This window comes from Chelonia mydas, chromosome 6 (genome assembly GCF_015237465.2).
Source record: "Chelonia mydas isolate rCheMyd1 chromosome 6, rCheMyd1.pri.v2, whole genome shotgun sequence".
Classification (NCBI taxonomy): Eukaryota; Metazoa; Chordata; order Testudines; family Cheloniidae; genus Chelonia; species Chelonia mydas.
Window position 1 is genome coordinate 86,787,199 of NC_051246.2, and position 19,725 is coordinate 86,806,923.

The 19,725-nt window shown below is 45.4% G+C and overlaps 1 protein-coding gene across 8 annotated transcripts in view; it reads right to left on the reverse strand.

The window, feature by feature from the left end:
- Positions 1-19,725, reverse strand: part of BAZ1A (bromodomain adjacent to zinc finger domain 1A) — a 115,077-nt gene that overhangs the window by 59,269 nt on the left and 36,083 nt on the right. For 5 of the 8 annotated variants that reach the window (XM_037900594.2, XM_027827556.3, XM_007065259.4 and 2 more), the window contains exons 4-5: positions 9,488-9,589; positions 8,117-8,204 (exon numbers count right to left, since the gene is read on the reverse strand). In XM_037900594.2, coding sequence (XP_037756522.1) covers positions 8,117-8,204; positions 9,488-9,589 — 190 coding nt within the window. Of the gene's footprint in view, positions 1-8,116; positions 8,205-9,487; positions 9,590-12,441; positions 12,546-19,725 lie in introns of those variants that run through there. The other 3 variants (XM_043548204.1, XM_043548203.1, XM_043548202.1) reach the window with 2 other exon arrangements.

Genomic DNA, 19,725 nt, shown 5'->3' on the forward strand with positions numbered 1-19,725 from the left:
TTCAGCCACAGAAGAGCACAGGATTGGAAGGTGGCCTTAACCCCCCGTCCTCTGTAGTGTGAATTCCATGTTCCACATCTAAGAGACGCAGCACAGAATCTCACCGCAAACCTTTAGAGTTCTGAGTTTTACCAGTTCCTGGCTTTGGTCCCCCTGCCCAAGGTGATGGGACTTGGGTGGGCTCAGGCTTCAGTCCCCCCTCCTGGGGTCATGTTTGTTGTCAGAAGGGGTAACGGTGCAATGAAGTTTGAGAACCCCTGATCTAGGGCCTGATCCAAGGCCCACTGAGGTCAGTTGGACCCCTACACACACACAGGTCTCATTAATGTTACAGATTTAGGGTTTGTCTTTACTACATAATTAACTAGAGCTGTAACTTGAGTTTTGCTCCTAATCCACACATTCAAATCTGTAGCTCAAATTAAGGGGTGCTTTAAACTTGAGCTAGTTGATCTCCCAGGGAGGGTGGATTGAAACTGGAGTGCTGCTGACAGAGGTAATTAAACTGCTCCATCCCCAGTGCATAAATTACAACAGGTCATCAACTGTTAACCCAATCAGTCTGCTAATCTAAACACACTGCATAGTTTGAGAGTTGTTTCAGTGTAGTCGCTCTCAGGCCCTGTCTACACTGGCGACTTTCCGCGCAGGAAAGCAGCTTTCTGCGCTGTAATTCCCAAGATGTACACACTGCCAAGCCACTTAGAGCGCACAAACTGCGCAGCTGTAGCACTATACAAAAAAAAACAAAACAAACCCACCACAAATCACTCTGACGAGAGGCACAGAGCTTTCTGTGCTAGGGCTACAGTGCTGCGGTGCCAATGTAGACTCCGTGGCAATTACAGTGCTGCGACTGGCCTCCGGGAGGTGTCCATGCCTGTTCTCACCTCTCTGGTCATAGGTTTGACCTCTACTGCCCGGCCCTCAGGTGACCAACTGTCATCCCCACCCTGTACATTCCTTTGCAAATTTGAAAGTCCTCTTCCTGTTTGCTCGGTGATGTGTGCAATGGTCTCAGCACATCTTTCCAGGTGGCCATGCCTGTTCCATGCACCAGGCAATCCCCCGGTTGGAACAATGCCGAACTGCTGGACCTCATCAGTAGTTGGGGAGAGGAGGCAGTGCAGTCCCAGCTGCACTCCAGCCATAGGAATTATGATACCTATGGACAGATTTCATGATAAAAAGGGGCCACGACTGGGACACATTGTAGTGTAGGATAAAAGTGAAGGAGCTGCAGAACGCCTACCACAAGGTGCGGGGGGCAAACTGCTGCTACGGTGCTGCGCCCACAAGCTGCTGATTCTACAAAGAGCTGGACATGATACTTGCTGGCGACCCCACCTCCACTGCGAAGGCCCCTGGGGATAGTCCGCTAGCTCACGTGCCAGTTGAAAGTGGACCAAGCCAGGAGGAGGAAATCTTGGATGAAGAGGGGGAGGGAGAACCAGAGGCAGAGGATGACTCAGAGGCCAGAGATGCAGGCAGTCAGGAGCTCTTTCCTACCCTGGAGGACCCCAGCCAGTCACAGCAGTCAGATCTTGGCGAGCCCCAGGAAACTCTCGTGGAGATCATAGAATATCAGGGTTGGAAGGGACCTCAGGAGGTCATCTAGTCCAACCCCCTGCTCAAAGCAGGGCCGATCCCCAATTAAATCATCCCAGCCACGGCTTTGTCAAGCCTGACCTTAAAAACTTTTAAGGAAGGAGATTCCACCAACTCCCGAGGTAACGCATTCCAGTGTTTCACCACCCTCCTAGTGAAAAAGTTTTTCCTAATATCCAACCTAAATCTCCCCCACTGCAACTTGAGACCATTACTCCTTGTTCTGTCATCTGCTACCACTGAGAACAGTCGAGAGCCATCCTCTTTGGAACCTCCTTTCAGGTAGTTGAAAGCAGCTATCAAATCCCCCCTCATTCTTCTCTTCCGCAGACTAAACATCCCCAGTTCCCTCAGCCTCTCCTCATAACTCATGTGTTCCAGTCCCCTAATCATTTTTGTTGCCCTCCGCTGGACTCTTTCCAATTTTTCCACATCCTTCTTGTAGTGTGGGGCCCAAAACTGGACACAGGACTCCAGATGAGGCCTCACCAGTGTCGAATAGAGGGGAACGATCACGTCCCTCGATCTGCTGGCAATGCCCCTACTTTTACAGCCCAAAATGCCATTGGCCTTCTTGGCAACAAGGGCACACTGTTGACTCATATCCAGCTTCTCATCCACTGTAGCCTCTAGGTCCTTTTCTGCAGAACTGCTGCCTAGCCACTCGGTCCCTAGTCTGTAGTGGTGCATGGGATTCTTCCGTCCTAAGTGCAGGACTCTGCACTTGTCCTTGTTGAACCTCATCAGATTTCTTTTGGCCCAATCCTCCAATTTGTCTAGGTCCCTCTGTATCCTATCCCTACCCTCCAGCATATCTACCTCTCCTCCCAGTTTAGTGTCATCTGCAAACTTGCTGAGGGTGCAAGCCACACCATCCTCCAGATCATTTATGAAGATATTGAACAAAACCGGCCCCAGGACCAACCTTTGGGGCACTCCACTTGATACCGGCTGCCAACTAGACATGGAGCCATTGATCACTACCCGTTGAGCCCGATGATCTAGCCAGCTTTCTACCCACCGTATGGTCCATTCATCCAGCCCATACTTCTTTAACTTGCTGGCAACAATGCTGTGGGAGACTGTATCAAAAGCTTTGCTAAAGTCAAGGAACAACACGTCCACTGCTTTCCCTTCATCCACAGAACCAGTGGATGAAGCAGTGGATGAACCATCTCGTCATAGAAGGCAATTAGATTAGTCAGGCATGACTTGCCCTTGGTGAATCCATGCTGACTGTTCCTGATCACTTTCCTCTTCTCTAAGTGCTTCAGAATTGATCCCTTGAGCACCTGCTCCATGATTTTTCCAGGGACTGAGGTGAGGCTGACTGGCCTGTAGTTCCCAGGATCCTCCTTCTTCCCTTTTTTGAAGATGGGCACTACATTAGCCTTTTTCCAGTCGTCTGGGACTTCCCCCGATCGCCATGAGTTTTCAGAGATAATGGCCAATGGCTCTGCAATCACATCCACCAACTCCTTTAGCACTCTCGGATGCAACGCATTCAGCCCCATGGACTTGTGCACGTCCAGCTTTTCTAAATAGTCCCGAACCACTTCTTTCTCCACAGAGGGCTGGTCACCTCCTCCCCATGCTGTGCTGCCCAGTGCAGTAGTCTGGGAGCTGACCTTGTTCATGAAGACAGAGGCAAAAAAAGCATTGAGTACTTCAGCTTTTTCTACATCCTCTGTCACTAGGTTGCCTCCCTCATTCAGTAAGGGGCCCACACTTTCCTTGACTTTCTTCTTGTTGCTAACATACCTGAAGAAACCCTTCTTGTTACTTTTAACACCTCTTGCTAGCTGCAACTCCAGGTGTTATTTGGCCTTCCTGATTTCACTCCTGCATCCCCAAGCAATATTTTATACTCATCCCTGGTCATTTGTCCAGTCTTCCACTTCTTGGAAGCTTCTTTTTTGTATTTAAGATCAGCAAGGATTTCACTGTTAAGCCAAGCTGGTCGCCTGCCATATTTACTATTCTTTCTACACATCGGGATGGTTTGTCCCTGTAACCTCAATCAGGATTCTTTAAAATACAGCCAGCTCTCCTGGACTCCTTTCCCCCTCATGTTATTCTCCCAGGGGATCTTGCCCATCAGTTCCTTGAGGGAGTCAAAGTCTGCTTTTCTGAAGTCCAGGGTCCGTATTCTGCTGCTCTCCTTTCTTCCTTGTGTCAGGATCCTGAACTTAACCATCTCATGGTCACTGCCTCCGGGGTTCCCATCCACTTTTGCTTCCCCTACTAATTCTTCCCGGTTTGTGAGCAGCAGGTCAAGAAGAGCTCTGCCCCTAGTTGGTTCCTCCAGCAGTTGCACCAGGAAATTGTCCCCTACCCTTTTCAAAAACTTCCTGGATTGTCTGTGCACTGCTGTATTGCTCTCCCAGCAAATATCAGGGTGATTGAAGTCTCCCATGAGAACCAGGGCATGAGATCTAGTAACTTCTGAGAGTTGCCGGAAGAAAGCCTTGTCCACCTCATCCCCCTGGTCCAGTGGTCTATAGTAGATTCCCACCACAACATCACCCTTGTTGCTCACACTTCTAAACTTAATCCAGAGACTCTCAGGTTTTTCTGCAGTTTCATACTTGAGCTCTGAGCAATCATACTGATCTCTTACATACAGTGCAACTCCCCCATCTTTTCTGCCCTGCCTGTCCTTCCTGAACAGTTTATATCCATCCATGACAGTACTCCAGTCATGTGAGTTATCCCACCAAGTCTTTGTTATTCCAATCACATCAAAATTCCTTGACTGTGCCAGGACTTCCAGTTCTCCCTGCTTGTTTCCCAGGCTTCGTGCATTTGTGTATAGCCACTTGAGATAACTCGTTGATCGCCCCTCTTTCTCAGTATGAGGCAGGAGCCCTCCCCTCTCACGTGCTCCTGCTCGTGCTTCCTCCCGGTATCCCACTTCCCCACTTACCTCAGGGCTTTGGTCTCCTTCCCCCGGTGAACCTAATTTAAAGCCCTCCTCACTAGGTTAGCCAGCCTGCTTGCAAAGATGCTCTTCCCTCTCTTTGTTAGGTGGAGCCCGTCTCTGCCTAGCACTCCTCCTTCTTGGAGCACCATCCCATGGTCAAAGAATCCAAAGCCTTCTCTCCGACACCACCTGCGTAGCCATTCGTTGACTTCCACGATTCGATGGTCTCTACCCAGGCCTTTTCCTTCCACGGGGAGGATGGACGAGATACTGGGCAATCCGCTACTGCAGGTTCCTCGACAGAGCTGCTTTGTTTCTCGCCCCATTAAGGGTAACTTTCCTGTGCCACTCTGCCGTCACAGGAAGGGTGGGGAGTGGGGGAGACACCATTGCTGCACACAGGCAAGCCACATAGGTCCCGTGCAGAAGCCACAGGCTTGGAGAAGACCCTCCCTTGATTCCCTGCTCACCCTCAGCAGCGAGATATCTTCCATAATGATCACATCTTGTGGAAAGTGTGGGGACAGAAATGATTATCAGGCCCTCCTACAGTGCTGGCTCTCCCCAAGAGCCACATGCACATTGTTCAGCAGGGTCCCAGAAGAGTGATTTACTCTGCCCCTGAGGCTACTCACCATTTTGGCAGTAATGTAGCTTGTGTGCTTGCCTGGGGTCAGCCAGTTAGTGACAGGTGTGTGAATAGTGGCTGTGTTTTAAAGCACTGAATCAGTGTTGTCTGTGTTGCAAACAATACTGCTTCTGTAAAATGTTGCATTTAAACTTCACAGAGATGACCTTGGGAGCCCAGCTTCCCTCTTTGTTATCAGCGGCGAAACAGCTGTGCAGAATTAGAAAGTGGCCAAAAAGAACGAAGGAGGACTTTCTCCGTGAGGTTATAATGCACTCCGCCGCCGAGAAACAGGAACTGAAGGAGTGGCGGGGCAGCGAGAAGAGGAAGCGAAAGGAGAATGCAGCACACCAGAAAGAGGCCACAGAGTGGCTCTAAACTTTATGGAGCACCAAGTGGACACACACTCCAGGGGATACTAGCACTGCAAACCAAGCAGCTCCGTGCCTGCCCTCCCCTGCAGCTGCTGTTGCTTCCCATGCCCCCACCGCCAACCCACTGTTATCAACCTCCTGGCTTCACTCTCTACCTGCAGCATTCTATTCTTTGCAGTCCAGCACTGTGGACTCCCACTACCCACTTCACTCAACACCCATCCCTCTGCAATTTGGCCCTACTGAAGTACAGCACCAGCTGCATTGTACTCCAAAGGAGAAGGCTGGGTATGATCCCTGGACAGTCACAGATCTGTAGCCATCTCAGAACCCCTCCTCCTCTTGAGACCTTCCTCAGTCACAGATCTGTAGCCATCTCAGAACCCCTCCTCCTCTTGAGACCTTCCTTCCCCCCCCCCCATCCCCCTCCCTGCTGATGTATGTTTTTGTTTGCTTTCAAACCAACACAATTGTTTTATTAAAAGACAACAACCAGAGGAGAGAGTCAATCTTTATTTTATAAGTGAAAGCAAAAAGAGCACTGCAAAGCAACAGACAATGTTAAGCCCCCTTCTTGCCTCATATGCACCAATCACCTCCTAGCATTACAAGCACTGCAATCCCGAGCACAGCAACAAATATTGGGGCTTTCACCTTCAAATTGCTCCCTCAAGGCATCCCTGATCCTTATGGACCCACACTGTGCCCCTCTAACAGCTCTGGTCTCTGGCTGTTCAAACTCAGCCTACAGGTGCTGAGCCTCTGCAGTTTAGCCCTGGGTGAAGCTTTCACCCTTCCCCTCACAAATATTACGGAGGGTACAGCACGCAGCTATAAGCACAGGAATAGTGTCATCGGCAAAGTTCAGCTTCCCATACAGGCATCGCCAGCGGTCTTTTAAACGGCCACATGCACACTCAACAGTCATTCTGCACTTGCTCAGCCTGTTGTTGAACTGCTCCTTGCTGCTGTCAAGTGGCCTCGTGTATGGCTTCATAAGCCACAGCATTAAGGGGTAGGTGGGGTCTCTCAGGATCACAATGGGCATTTCGATTTCCCCTACGGTGATCGTCTGGTCCAGGAAGAAAGTCTCTGCTTGCAACTTCTTGAACAGGCCAGTGTTCTGAAAGATGAGTGCATCACGCACCTTTCCGGACCAGCCTGCGTAAATGTCTGTGAAATGCCCACGGTGATCCACAAGCGCCTGGAGAACCATTGAGAAATACCCCTTGCGATTAATGTACTCGGTGGCTAGGTGGTCTGGTGCCAGAACTGGAGTGCACCCCTCCACAGTTAGGGAAGCCCATTTGTGCAAAGCCATCCACAATGTCACGCATGTTGCCCAAAGTCATGGTCTTTCAGAGCAGGATGCGATTAATGGTGCTGCACACTTCCGTCAACACGAGTCCAACGGTCAACTTTCCCACTCCGAACTGTTTAGCGACTGATCAGTAGCAGTCTGAAGTAGCCAGCTTCCACAGTGCAATCGCCATGCGCTTCTCTGGCAACAGGGCATCTCTCATTCTTGTGTCCTTGCGCCGCAGGGCTGGGGCAAGCTCACCACACAGTCCCATGAATGTGGTTTTCCTCATGCAAAAGTTCTGCAGCCACTACTCGTCATCCCAGACATGCATCACAATGTGATTCCCATCACTCAGTGCTTGTTTCCTGAGCTCAAAAGCAGTGTTCCGCTGTGGTCAGCACCTCCATGAATGCCACAAGCAATCTTGTGTCGTAGCTACTACGCATGGCGAGATCAATGTCAAACTCCTGTTGCCTTTGTAATTTAAGGTCAGAGTGTTGGTCAGAGCGAGCAGCATACTGGTCAGCAGTCTGGGATCCATTCCTGCAGATCGAAGAGGCAGGGTGCACAGTATACAAACAGCTGAAAGATGGCGCCAAATGTGGATAGAAGCACATGGATTGCTGGGATCCAAAGCAGTGCATAATTGGGTATTCGGACAGGACCCAGGATGCCCTGCAACCCCTTCCACCTTCCCACAAGTCTTAGTGGCAAAAGAGAAAGAGGTGCTCTGTGGGATAGCTGCCCAGAGTGCACCGCTCCGAATAGCGCTGCAAGTGCCGCTAGTGTGAACACGCTATTGCGCAGGCAGCTGACAGCGTGAACACACAACAGCAGTTTTCCTTCTGTGCTCTCTGAGCAGCACTGTAACTGCCAGCACAGATGTCCCTCACTCGAGCGAGGTTATTTCACATGGGGTAACTCAAGTGTATTAACTTGAACTGCTGCAGTAAAGACAAGCCCTGAATCATTTTATCTGAAGAGAGACATTATAGTAGAGTGACACTAGCTTATTGTGCCATGTCTTACTCACTGAATTTTGTATAGCTTAAAGAACACACCAGCTGTATAGTTTTCTGCTTTCATCAGCCAAACCTACTAAAATTTTCACCTAGTAAAATAAATAATAAATAATAATAATAATAATAATACTTTATAATGAGAGCAGCTAACTTTCTTTTCAGTAAAAAGTCTAAGAAGAGGAAATGTGAGTTCATATAATCATATTTCTAGATTATAATGCTCTCTCTCTTCTACAAACAATTTAACCACTTATTTACCTTAGTTCTAATGACTCCATCATGTGGTTCACAGTGTTGTTTCAAAAAAAGTTTAAGTCTATCACGAGAAAAGAGATGTTTCCTCCGGCTATGGTGTGTTTAACAAAACAAAAACAAAAAAAAAGCAACATTACCAACTAAAGTCAATCTACATTCATTTATAACTAATGTAAATTTACAGATCACACTTCAGATAAGAACACAGAAACAGTGTGTCAGAAGGCAGAAATCAGATGTTATTTTCTTAGTAAAGTTTTAATTTAGTATGGTCTTAGACAACTATTGTTCTCAACAATCTTAATGAGAATCAAGATTCACATAAAAAAGTTTAATTGTACACAAATATTATTTTATATATCCAGACTTTGACTTTTGTTTTAAAACCAGGGTAATCACTTAACATGTGTCTATACAAAGAGTAAGAGATTTCATAGGACTGTGTACACACACACACACACACGAAAAACCATCTCTGTATCACTGACTTTGCAGATCTCCTCCCAATATTAAACAAAAACAATAATATGAGTTATTTGTTCTGTAATGGCATCTAGAGGTCCTGACCAAGATGGGGGCCCCATTGTGCTAGGCCGTAGTTCAGCAAAGCATTTAAAGTATGTGTTTAAGTCCATCCTTTAAAATTAAGCATGTGCTTAAGTGCTTGCTGAACAGAGACAGAGAGTCAGGGACAAAGATTAAATGACTTGCCCAGTGTCACAAGAAGTCTGTGACACAACTGGCAATTGAACCCAGGTTTCAAGTGACAGCCCAGTGTTTTAGCCACAAGACCATCCCTTCCATTCTCAAGCCTGTGTATTTTTTTTTTCCTTTCTTATTGCACCTATTTCTGATGCTACTCGAGATTGATTACAGTACATATAATTTAGCTCCAGACTGAGTCAGTGTTAATACATCAAATACCACTAGAATCCCTCAGATTTCACACTATGGAAGTTGATGCACAATTTACTCTTAAAAAAGAAAAAAGATTTTAAAAACTTATCACAGTTTGAAGGTTTTTAATAGACTTACTCTAACAATTTTAAAGAGCAACAATTATATCCTGTCAAAATGTCAACTGCTTAAAAACTCAGCTCCCCAGTTTCAAACTATTTAAAGTCTATATAGCTAAAATGCATACAGTTTACAATACAAATACTACAGAAATAATACAAAAGATCTGTGGGGGCACAGATAGAATGTTTGGCTTCAGTATTTCTAAATGAGTGTTGAATACATAGTAAAACCGAGTTATTTTCATCAGACATAATCTTACTATGAACTATATACAGTACTCATAGTGAAGACAATACAGTGCATAATTCCAGCACACTGCAAATTCTAATTTACGTACAAAACAGTAATTTTTACCTTATCTGAGATGCTTTTACAGTAACAGATTCATATAGTTCTTTTTTAATAGGCTGGACTTTGTACTTGAACAAGGAGGGATCAATTAATGCTTTTTTCTTCCTAAAAAGTAAAATAAAATGATAAGGTGTTTTGAACACAAAAATCACATTTCTAAACAGATTTTGGAACACGGATCTTAAAAGTAATTATATTTACCAACACAACAGGGCTCTGGAAAGTACATTAGCACATACAGTGGCACCCATAACTTCCACTGATGTCAATCAACTCACCGACTTCTAAACAAAATAATAAAAATGCCAAATACATGTGTACTTGCATTTAGTTTTAAAATCAGACAGAACAAGACAGTCTAATAAAGACAAATATTATTTTATAATTTAAGTCCATACTCCAAAGTTCATGCTGTTACCATCAGCTACTGGCATGAATCAAGCAAAAAAGAGGAAAATAACCATACTGCTGTAATAGGAAGAGGCTTCACTAGACAATGCATTACTTCAACTTTTTGGAAAAACTGATTGACAAAAAGATAGTCATGATACATTCTAAGAAACAGTCACCTCTTATGACAAATTAGTACAGTAGAGACAGCATATTTTCCTTACGAAGGCTTACGTATTTTTCATCACCAGGGATCCTAGAAATCAGTTTCCCATGGAAGAATGCAGAATTTTTGTTTTTACAGAGAAAAAAATATTATATTAAACTAAATTTTACTGAAAGTACCAGTGTCATTTATTCAATGTGCACAACCTCCCCCTCTTCTGGTTGATTTTTGAATAAACTTTAAATTTACAGTGGAACCGTGTTTATCTGATCGAATTGGGACCAGGGCCAGATTGGATAATCAAATACTGGGAGAATCAGGAGAATCAGCAAAAAGCTTTCTATCTCTTATTTTAAGATGGGGAGGGGCTCGAGTATGCAACCCTGAGCAGCGTTGACAGTTGGAGCCCCAGCCACACAGAGGCTGACTGCCCGAGACCAGCCCTGTTAGCCCCGGGAGAGGCAGATAATGGAGGCTCGGATAAACAGGGTTCTACTGTATATCAATAAAACTGTGTTCAACTGGTACCTATATCTATTGTGGCTAGGGAAACTAAAGTTCAGTGTTTCATTTAAATGGTGGAAAAATGCAGATTTTTATGTTGTCATTTGTTTGGACAGAATTTTGGTTTATCACAGAAAACTAGGACCCTGTTCATCACCAAGATGAAGATGCTTTCCTTCGCTTGTGCTTGTGAGACTAAGCATCACCAAAACACATCTAAGCCAATATTTGATTATTAAAAATTAGACACTATGCTTTAAACAGAATGATAATGGTACTATTTATATACAAAAAACATACAACAAAGAAACTAGGTGGTGTGAAGTTGTTCTGATTTTATTTTGTTTCAACTATCTTGTGTTTTATTGTTAAATAATACTACTTAACTCTCATAATAGTGCTTTTCATCCATAATTTCAAAGTGCTACTGCTTTGGCAGGCACAGGACTGGACAAATCAAAAATTAATATTGGATCTGGATGGGAATATGAATTACATGGAAGGATTGGTATCTTTTTGGCAATACATTGTAATGCCATTCAGTCCTTGTAGAATTTATGAAATCCTTGAAGATGGACTCTATTGCCCTTTGTAGCTTGCTTTTCTTTTACCATTCTTGAAACTATTTTTATTCCTAGAAGAACACATGCAAGAGATTTTTGGAATCTTATATAAGGGTTACAGATCTGAAATTTGTCCCAGCATTCTACTATATACAAGATACAGATGCACAATTGGACAAATTTTACAAAAAGCCCCCAAACTGATAAACAACCCTATAAGACGGAGCCAGTGTCCTCTGAAAACAAGAAACAAGGGTCTCTTACCCAGACTTAGGATCTCTCTCTTTATAAAACAAAAACCACTCCTGAAGAAGTTGCTTACAATGGTTAAATGATTTCCCAGCTGATAAAGTCTTAAATCCAGATTGTTTCTTGAGAGTTTTGTTTGATTTAAATATACACACCCCTACCTTAAAGGAGGTAGGTATTAGCCTTGCTCATGGCACCATATCTGTTGGACGTGTGAACTAGCACTCTTATCCAAATTGTTGAAAATACATAAAATGAACAATATCTGTTAAAGGGTGGAGGTTTGAAACTACTAAAGTCATACAGACCATACTCTCAAATAAAAATTTAGGTAATCAAAAAATTGTCCAAATCACTTACAGCTAGACTGCTATGGCTAACTAAGAAGTCAATAAACCCCCAATTTAACAAGATTTTAAGAAGTACTGATATTGTACTGATATATTGTTTGAAATTTATTAAATATAGTTTAGTCAGGATAGCACTGAAGGACCCTTTCATTTTCTTTTGATTGTATGAAGATAATTTTTGACAGAGTGAGTTTGCTGAGATTCAAGATGTGACACATCTTGAAGACTTTCATATGAGATCAGGTCTTCCACACTTAGATTAATCTTCTATAATCTGAAGGTAAGAAAACTAAAACAACAAAAATTTGTATTAGAGTGCTTCCTTCATATGAATTATGAACAGGCTAGTTCCCCCACCATACATCACCATGTTTGCTGCCATTCATTCAGATGGGCTCAAGTAAATGGGAACCTTCTCAGTCTAACACTCCAGTAGAAAACAAAATCAATCAGAATATGCAGCATTAAGAGTGTTTTCTAAACTCCTTTATCCATTTTAAGTAGGTTCACAATCCCAACACCCAATGTACTGAAAACTAGAGTAAAGGAATAGTTTTTCCCATATGGCTCTGAACCTTTTGTAACCCTCACCCATATCAGGGGACTGGGACAAGGAAATATAGACCAATTTCACAAGCTTATTCCACCAACATATATATTGGTGTGAACAGGCTGAGCCCCTATCCAGTCCTCAACAGATCAGAACAGAGACCCTGAACCAGTTTTCAAACTTACCCCCTTCTGGCGTCCAGCTTTAGGAGGAACTTAAAAACACAACAAACTCTCAGCCTTAGCTTCCTCTTCAAGTATAGGTGTTTCTAGGGCTTTCCTCTCAAATATCCTCAGTCCTAAGCTTCCTCTAGTTCAAAGAGGCACCTCCTTTACATCCTGTCTGGAGCTAATTAGGCACACCTGCTAGCATAAATTAGCAGTAATTACCCTAAATCCTAAAGCAGGGTTTTGGCACCTGACTCTAAGATGACTCAACAGAAGAGCCCTGCATTTTTATAAAAGGGCTCAAAAATCTGCTATCCAGTTAGAATTTGCAGATCTTATTGTATTGCAAAATCTTCTCTAGAGAAGAAGAGCAGAGACTGGGGTTATTACTTTGTTACACATGGAAGAGTTCTGAACTTTGAGAGTTATTATATTATTCTGCCATTGAAGTCAAAATAATAATACTTTGATTTTACAGAACACTTTATCAACATGAAATAAGCCTTGTAACATACATGTTGAGATATGTATTACTATCTCCAATTTACAACTGTGAAGAATCTGTGTAGAAGTCAGGAAAAAAAACAAACAGATCTTCTGGTTCCTAATATTGCGCTGAAAGCAAAAAATAAAATAAAATAAAGGTCCTCTCCTGCTAAGGTGGTAGGTTAAGATTCACTTACCTATCCAGAGTACATACAAGGTCCTCTTCACAGCATATTCTATAAAGGCTGTTGGGGCCAGATTCCCAGTTAGGTGGGAGATAAAGAAGGGCAGCAGCCATTTATGCAGGCAATAGGCTAAAATTGTAGCCATTGACAAACTACACTGCAGCCTTGTGGCCTGCAAGCAGGTTCAGGGCGGGATGAATTCCACACACCAAGATCCCAAACCCTTATGCCCCACACAAACCCAAATTACTTTATGGGGTGAAGACATGAATTTCTCTCCCAGTGCAGAGTCTGATTATCTATGCATGGACATCTGCACAGCAAGGTTTTAAACTTGTGTAACCTACTGACAATGCTTTCAAGCTTACGGGATAGGAATACCTAACATCATAGCTACCAAGAATGCATTGAAACTTTGCTACTCCTGTAAAGGTTTCTGATAGTGGATATTTTACTGAATGTGTATAGTTCAGATGAAACAGCATATTAGGAGCTCTTTCCAAGGTAACTATTACTACTGGAGGAATTCTGCACCACTGTGCACTGCAGAATTTGCGCAGAAATTAACATTATGCACAAAATTTCCTTTCCTCCCAAAGAAATAGGCTGCAGAACTGCTGGCCACAACTAGAGGTTGCTGGACTCAGCAAAGCCCAGCTCGCAAGTAGAAGACACAGCCGAGGGAGGGTTGGGAGCTGGAGGGTTCCCAGCAGCTGCAGGACCCAGCACGCCCTGAAAGAAGAAGGTGCCATGCAGGAAACATCACACAAGCATCAGGGACCCAGCATCACGCTGTTTCTCCTTCTGGATCCTGTGCTCCAGTGTTCACTCTAATTGTTTATGTCCATGTGTGGAATGAATTTTGTTATGTGCACCAATATGGAGGTGATGTGTGACATCACTTTCATATTGGTGCACATAACAAAATGCATGTGGTGGGGCTGAGGGGTTTGGAGTGTGAGAGGGGGCTAAGGGTGGCTCTGGCTGGGGGTGTGGGCTCTGGGGTGGGGCTGGGGATGAAGGGTTTGGGGTACAAGGGGGGCTCAGGGCTGGGGTAGAGGATTGGGGGGGGTGAGGGCTCTACGGTAGGGCTGGGGATGAGGGGCTTGGAGTGCAGGCTGCCCGGGGGCTGCAGAGGGGAGAGAGGACTCCCTCACAACCCGCCCTCGCTGCAGCAGCTCAGGGTCGGGTGAGAGGTGTCTCTCCCTGGCCGCAGCAGCTCCAGTGGGCCTGGGCCGGGTGAGGGGCTCCTCTCCCCGGCAGCTCCGGTGCACCTGGGCTAGGGGAGGGACGCCTCTCCCTGGCAGCTCCAGCAGACCTGGGCCAGGCCAATGGAGGGGCTCCTCTCCCCAGCAGCTTGGGGGCGGGGGGCATGTATGCCTCTCCCCTCCTGCCTGCACGGCCCTTGAGAGCCTGCCACGTGGCCACATAGCTTATCGGGAACGTAGTTGAACTCTCGTGAGGAAGAGGTGTTAGTGTATGGGCTGTGGGAGTGCCCCACACCTGGGCTATGGTGGAAAAGAGATGCAAGTGGTTGGGTTGAGGGGGACCTGCAGCTGGTCTCCACAGGGTGTGGGTGTCTGGGCTGGGGGGTGCCCCATGGCTGGACTCTGGTGGATAGGGAGTGCCCCACAGCTGGGCCTGGGGTGGGGGTAGGGGGTCCACAGCTGGGCTCTGTGGGGGTAGGGAGTGCGTGCAAGTGTCTGGGATGGGGGGGGGGGAGAACAACTGGGCTGGGGGGTAGTATCTTGACCCCATGCTGGGCTCTCGTGGGGAGGGGGCAGAGAAACAGGAACTGGGTTGTCCTAGGGGTTCCTTAACTCTCTACTGTTGGGGGAATATTTTTGTGTCTGTATTTTTACAGACATAGCTGCTGATAGGTATTTTGAAATTAATTGACACTGGCATGATTATATAGTGTTATTTTGACAAAATATGCAGAATTTAAAAATATCGTGTGCATAGTTTTTAATTTTTTTGCTGCAGAATTCCCTCTGGAGTAAACTATCTAGAACAGGGGTGGGCAAACTATGGCCCGCGGGCCACATTCAGCCCATCAGACCTTTTAATCCAGCCCTGAGCTCCCACCAGATCTAGAATTAGAGCTAGGGCTGGACAAACAACTCAAAAAAATAATTTCAATCTGATCCATGTCATGAAGTCACACTTTTTGGACTAGTTACAGATTCTGCAGTCAAACTACTCCTCTGGTGATAGAGTAACCTCTGGTAACTTTCTTTTTTTATACAACATGTATCAGTCTTAACAATTAATGAGTAATAACATTTCCTGTAAAAGCAGACAGTGGACATTGACTGCTACCATGTGATGAGGCATAACCTTTTATAACCCTGGCCCAATGATGTTAATGGGAACAGAAAATAAAGACTATTTTCTTATCAGTACTGCAGTTTGTTACACCATCTTTACATTTTCCTCCCTATTCCAACTATGGCTGCTCACTTTTCAATTGAAACAATGCATATGTAAAAAGAAAAGGAGTACTTGTGGCACCTTAGAGACTAACAAATTTATTTGAGCATAAGCTTTCCTGAGCTACAGCTCACTTCGATCAGGGCATCCATCTGCACCTCGTAGCCCTTCGCTCTCAGGGTGTCGGCCAGGGGGCGTATTTGTTAGTCTCTAAGGTGCCACAAGTACTCCTTTTCTTTTTGCGAATACAGACTAACACGGCTGCTACTCTGAAACCTGTCAGAATGCACATGTAACTGTCACACCATCTTTACATTTTCCTCCCTATTCCAGCTATGGCTGCTCACTTTTCAATTGAAGCAACGCACATGTAACTGAGAATCAAGAACCTGACAAACTGAGCACTTTAACCTCTTCTGCTAAAGAGAATTTTCAATCAAGACTCATTTTTGGTTTTATTTTTCACAATAATGAATGGTCTGGAAGAAAGGCTACAATGAACAATTATGCGGAGATACAATTCACTAGTACCCAAGACACATTCAGACTTTACATAAAATATATTATGGTGAAAAGGTTTTCCACACATGACAAAATTTAATCCCTAAAAGTTTAGCACTGCAAAATCTTCCCACTCAATTCAATGGGACTATTCACAAATTTAAGTACTACCTGTGTAAGTAAGCGTTTGAGACTCAAGACCACAATACCTACAAACTCGTGGCAAGACTGCATACTCAGGTAGGCTCTTTTGGAGACATGGTCAATACTTTTAAACTTTTAATATTTTGAAATAGCAGATATGATCTAATGGTGTTATCCAATTTTGCGATTTCTTCTAATTCTCAATATTTTAATTCTATATTTTTAAACTTCTAGTAATAGAAATAGTTTGGTCTTTATGTTTATATCATGCAATGTTGATTAGATATGCCATCAATGAAAACAGCTGCAAAGAATAAATAATAATAATATTGTTTAATAACAAGCCAAAACAAGCCTTTCTATATAGAAAATGAGAAGTTTCTCTCCTCCCCCTCAAAAAAAAAAAAAAAAAAAAAAATCCAGAAAAATTAAAGTCAAGTGAGGAAGGTTATCAACCCTAATCCTGCAGCTGGCTCTGCAGGGTGAAAGTTGATGGGGTTGGCTGAACATAAGGGTCTCCCTGCACAGAGCCAGTTCCAGGATTGCAGCCCATATCTGTATTAAATTTAAAGATAACCTCCCTTGAATTTCATACTCCTGTAACAGGGAGAGTGCACATATTTCAAGATAGAAGGCTTCTCTTTAAATATTCAGACACTCCCTTACATGACACTAGAAACATCATTCAAGAGTAGATAAAATTCCACAGGTTTACCTTCATTATTTGCTTAGTTACACGAGGAGCAACCTTGTTACATACCCTGACATCAACTGAATAATTAATAAACCTGCAACTGACAATGCAAGGATGAACTGCTTCACCTCTATGTAGCCTAAATAAAGTCAATGGGGTGCTCGGAGCATGAAGAAGCCAGTCTGCATGCAGTCAATTGCAAAACTGGGGTCTAATAATTTGTAACTCCAAAGCACTTTTGTTCCATAGACCTCACAGTGCCTTATACAGGGCTTGGCTACACTTGCGAGTTAGAGCGCATTAAAGCAGCCCCGGGCGCCCTAATTCATGATGCATCCACACTGGCAAGGCAAGTAGAGCGCCCGGACTCCGCGGCTAGAGCGCTCCTGGTAATCCACCTCGACGAGAAGCATAATGCTTGCTGCGCCGCAGCACCAGTGTGGACATCCTGGTCTATTAATGCTCTCTGATCGGCCTCCAGAAGTGTCCCACAATGCCTGTTCTAGCCACTCTGGTCATCACTTTGAACTCTACTGTCCTGCCCTCAGGTGACCAACCGTCAGACCCGCCCTTTAAATTCTCTGGGAATTTTGAAAATCCCCTTCCTGTTTGCTCAGCAAGGCGTGAAGTGCTCTCAGCAAACCTTTCCAGGTGACCATGCCTCCACATGCCAGGTGATCCCAAGTATGAAGCAATGGTGAGGTGCTAGACCTCATCAGTGTTTGGGGGGAATAAGCTGTCCAGTCCCAGCTGCGCTCCAGCCGTAGGAATTACGATACCTTCGGGCAGATATCAAGGGACATGATGGAAAGGGGCCATGACCAGGACGCACTGTAGTGCAGGATTAAAGTGAAGGAGCTGCAGAATGCCTACCACAAAGCCCGCAAGGCAAACCACTGCTCCGGTGCTGCCCCCACAACCTGCCATTTCTACAAAGAGCTGGACGCAATACTTGGGGCTGACCCCACATCCACTCCTAAGACCACGATGGACACTTCAGAGCCCAGTTCAACAAGGCAGGAGGAGGAGGAAAGCGGGACCGAGGGTGCTGAGGAGGAGGGAGACAGCCCGGCATCCCTAGATGCATGCAGCCAGGAGCTGTTCTCAAGCCAGGAGGAAGGTAGCCAGTCGCATGTTTCGGACAGTTCTTGGGGAAGGACAAACACCAGAGGAGGTGCCCAGTAAGCGGCTTTTATTTTCGGAAGGAAGTTGTTCAGTGTGGGCTCTTGGGGCGAGGAGGATTAGGGCTGCATGCATGCCTAGATGCGGAATAGGGCGTTGATGTGCTCTCTCACATCGCGGTAATTGGCCTCAGTGATCTCTTCAAAGATCTCATGCAGAAACTGTGCAATTTGCTTGTGCAGGTTCCTTGACAGAGCTACTGTGCTTCTTGTCCCAGTAAGGCTAACATGTCCGCGACACTGTGCCGTGAAAGGTGGGGGAACCATTGCTGCACACAGGCAAGCTGCATATGGGCCAGGGTGGAAGCCGCATTGAAGTAGAAGACCCTCCCTTGCTTCCCAGGTCACCCTCAGCAGCGAGATATCTTCCAGGACAAACTCCTGTGGAAAATGTGGTGATAGTGTTCAGCATAGGGGCCCTCTGCGGCTGTTGGCTCTCCCCAAGGCATAGAACCCCAGAGGACAGTATGGCGGTGAAACAATCAGTCCCCCTTGTCCCTATGCTTACTCACCATTTTGGGGCTCCTGTGGGTTATGTGCGCTCACTTTGGGACGGGCAATTCCTGCTATTGTGTAGACTGTGCTTGTCTACTTTACGTGTGGCCGAATCATTGCTCTGTCTGGTGTGAACAATGCTGCCTCTGTTAAGTGTTGCATTTTGGCTTTAGAGATGTAACCTTGAGATCCCAGCCGTCCTTGTTATCAATGGCCGAAAGACTCCAAAGAATCAGGAAGCGGCCACGAAGAAGCATAGAGGACATGCTGAATGAAGTAACATCCGGGTCCTTATCGCCACCAGCTGCCTCTGCCACCTGTAGCTTCACCACGCAGCCCTGCAAACTACGATCCTTACCTGCTGCACTCAACCCCCTCACCATGCATTTTAGCCAGCCAGAAGTGCAGCACTCATTGAACAGCACCCCAGACAGGAAGGCTGAGTACGATAACAGGACATACGCAAATCTGTGATTGTACTGTTCCCCACCCCACCCCCTTGCCCTTTCTGTTTCCCAAGCAGTTGTGTTTCTTTTCAATAAATGTATTTTCTTTTCAATAAATGAATTTTTTGGCTTTGAAAACACTCTTTATTATTTCATTAAGTAAAAGATACCTTACCCCAGGAAAGCAACAGGCACTGCAAGTCAGTGTATCATATGTAGCAAAAACAGATTCCTACTAACATTGGAACCACTGCACTTCACTCCCATGCAGGGCACCAAGCACTACTGGTGGCTTTCTGCCTCAAATTGCTCCCCCAAGGCATCCCTAATCCTTGCAGACCCGTGCTGGGCCCCTCTAATAGCCCTGCTCTCTGGCTGTTCAAATTCAGCCTCCAGGTGTTGAACCTCTGAGTTCCATGCCTGAGTGAATCGTTCACCCTTCCCTTCACAAATGTTATGGAAGGTACAGCACGCGGATATAACCGTGGGGATGCTGTCATCAGCCAGGTCCAGCTTCCCATACAGACTGCGCCAGCAGCCCTTCAAACAGCCAAAAGCACACTCCACAGTCATTCTGCACCGGCTCAGCCTATTGTTGAACTGCTCCCTGCTGCTCTCAAGGCTCCCTGCGTGGGGTTTCATGAGCCACGGCATTAAAGGGTAAGCAGGGTCTCCAAGGATCACAATGGGCATTTCAACTTCCCCTATGGTGATCTTCTGGTCTGGGAAGAAAGTCC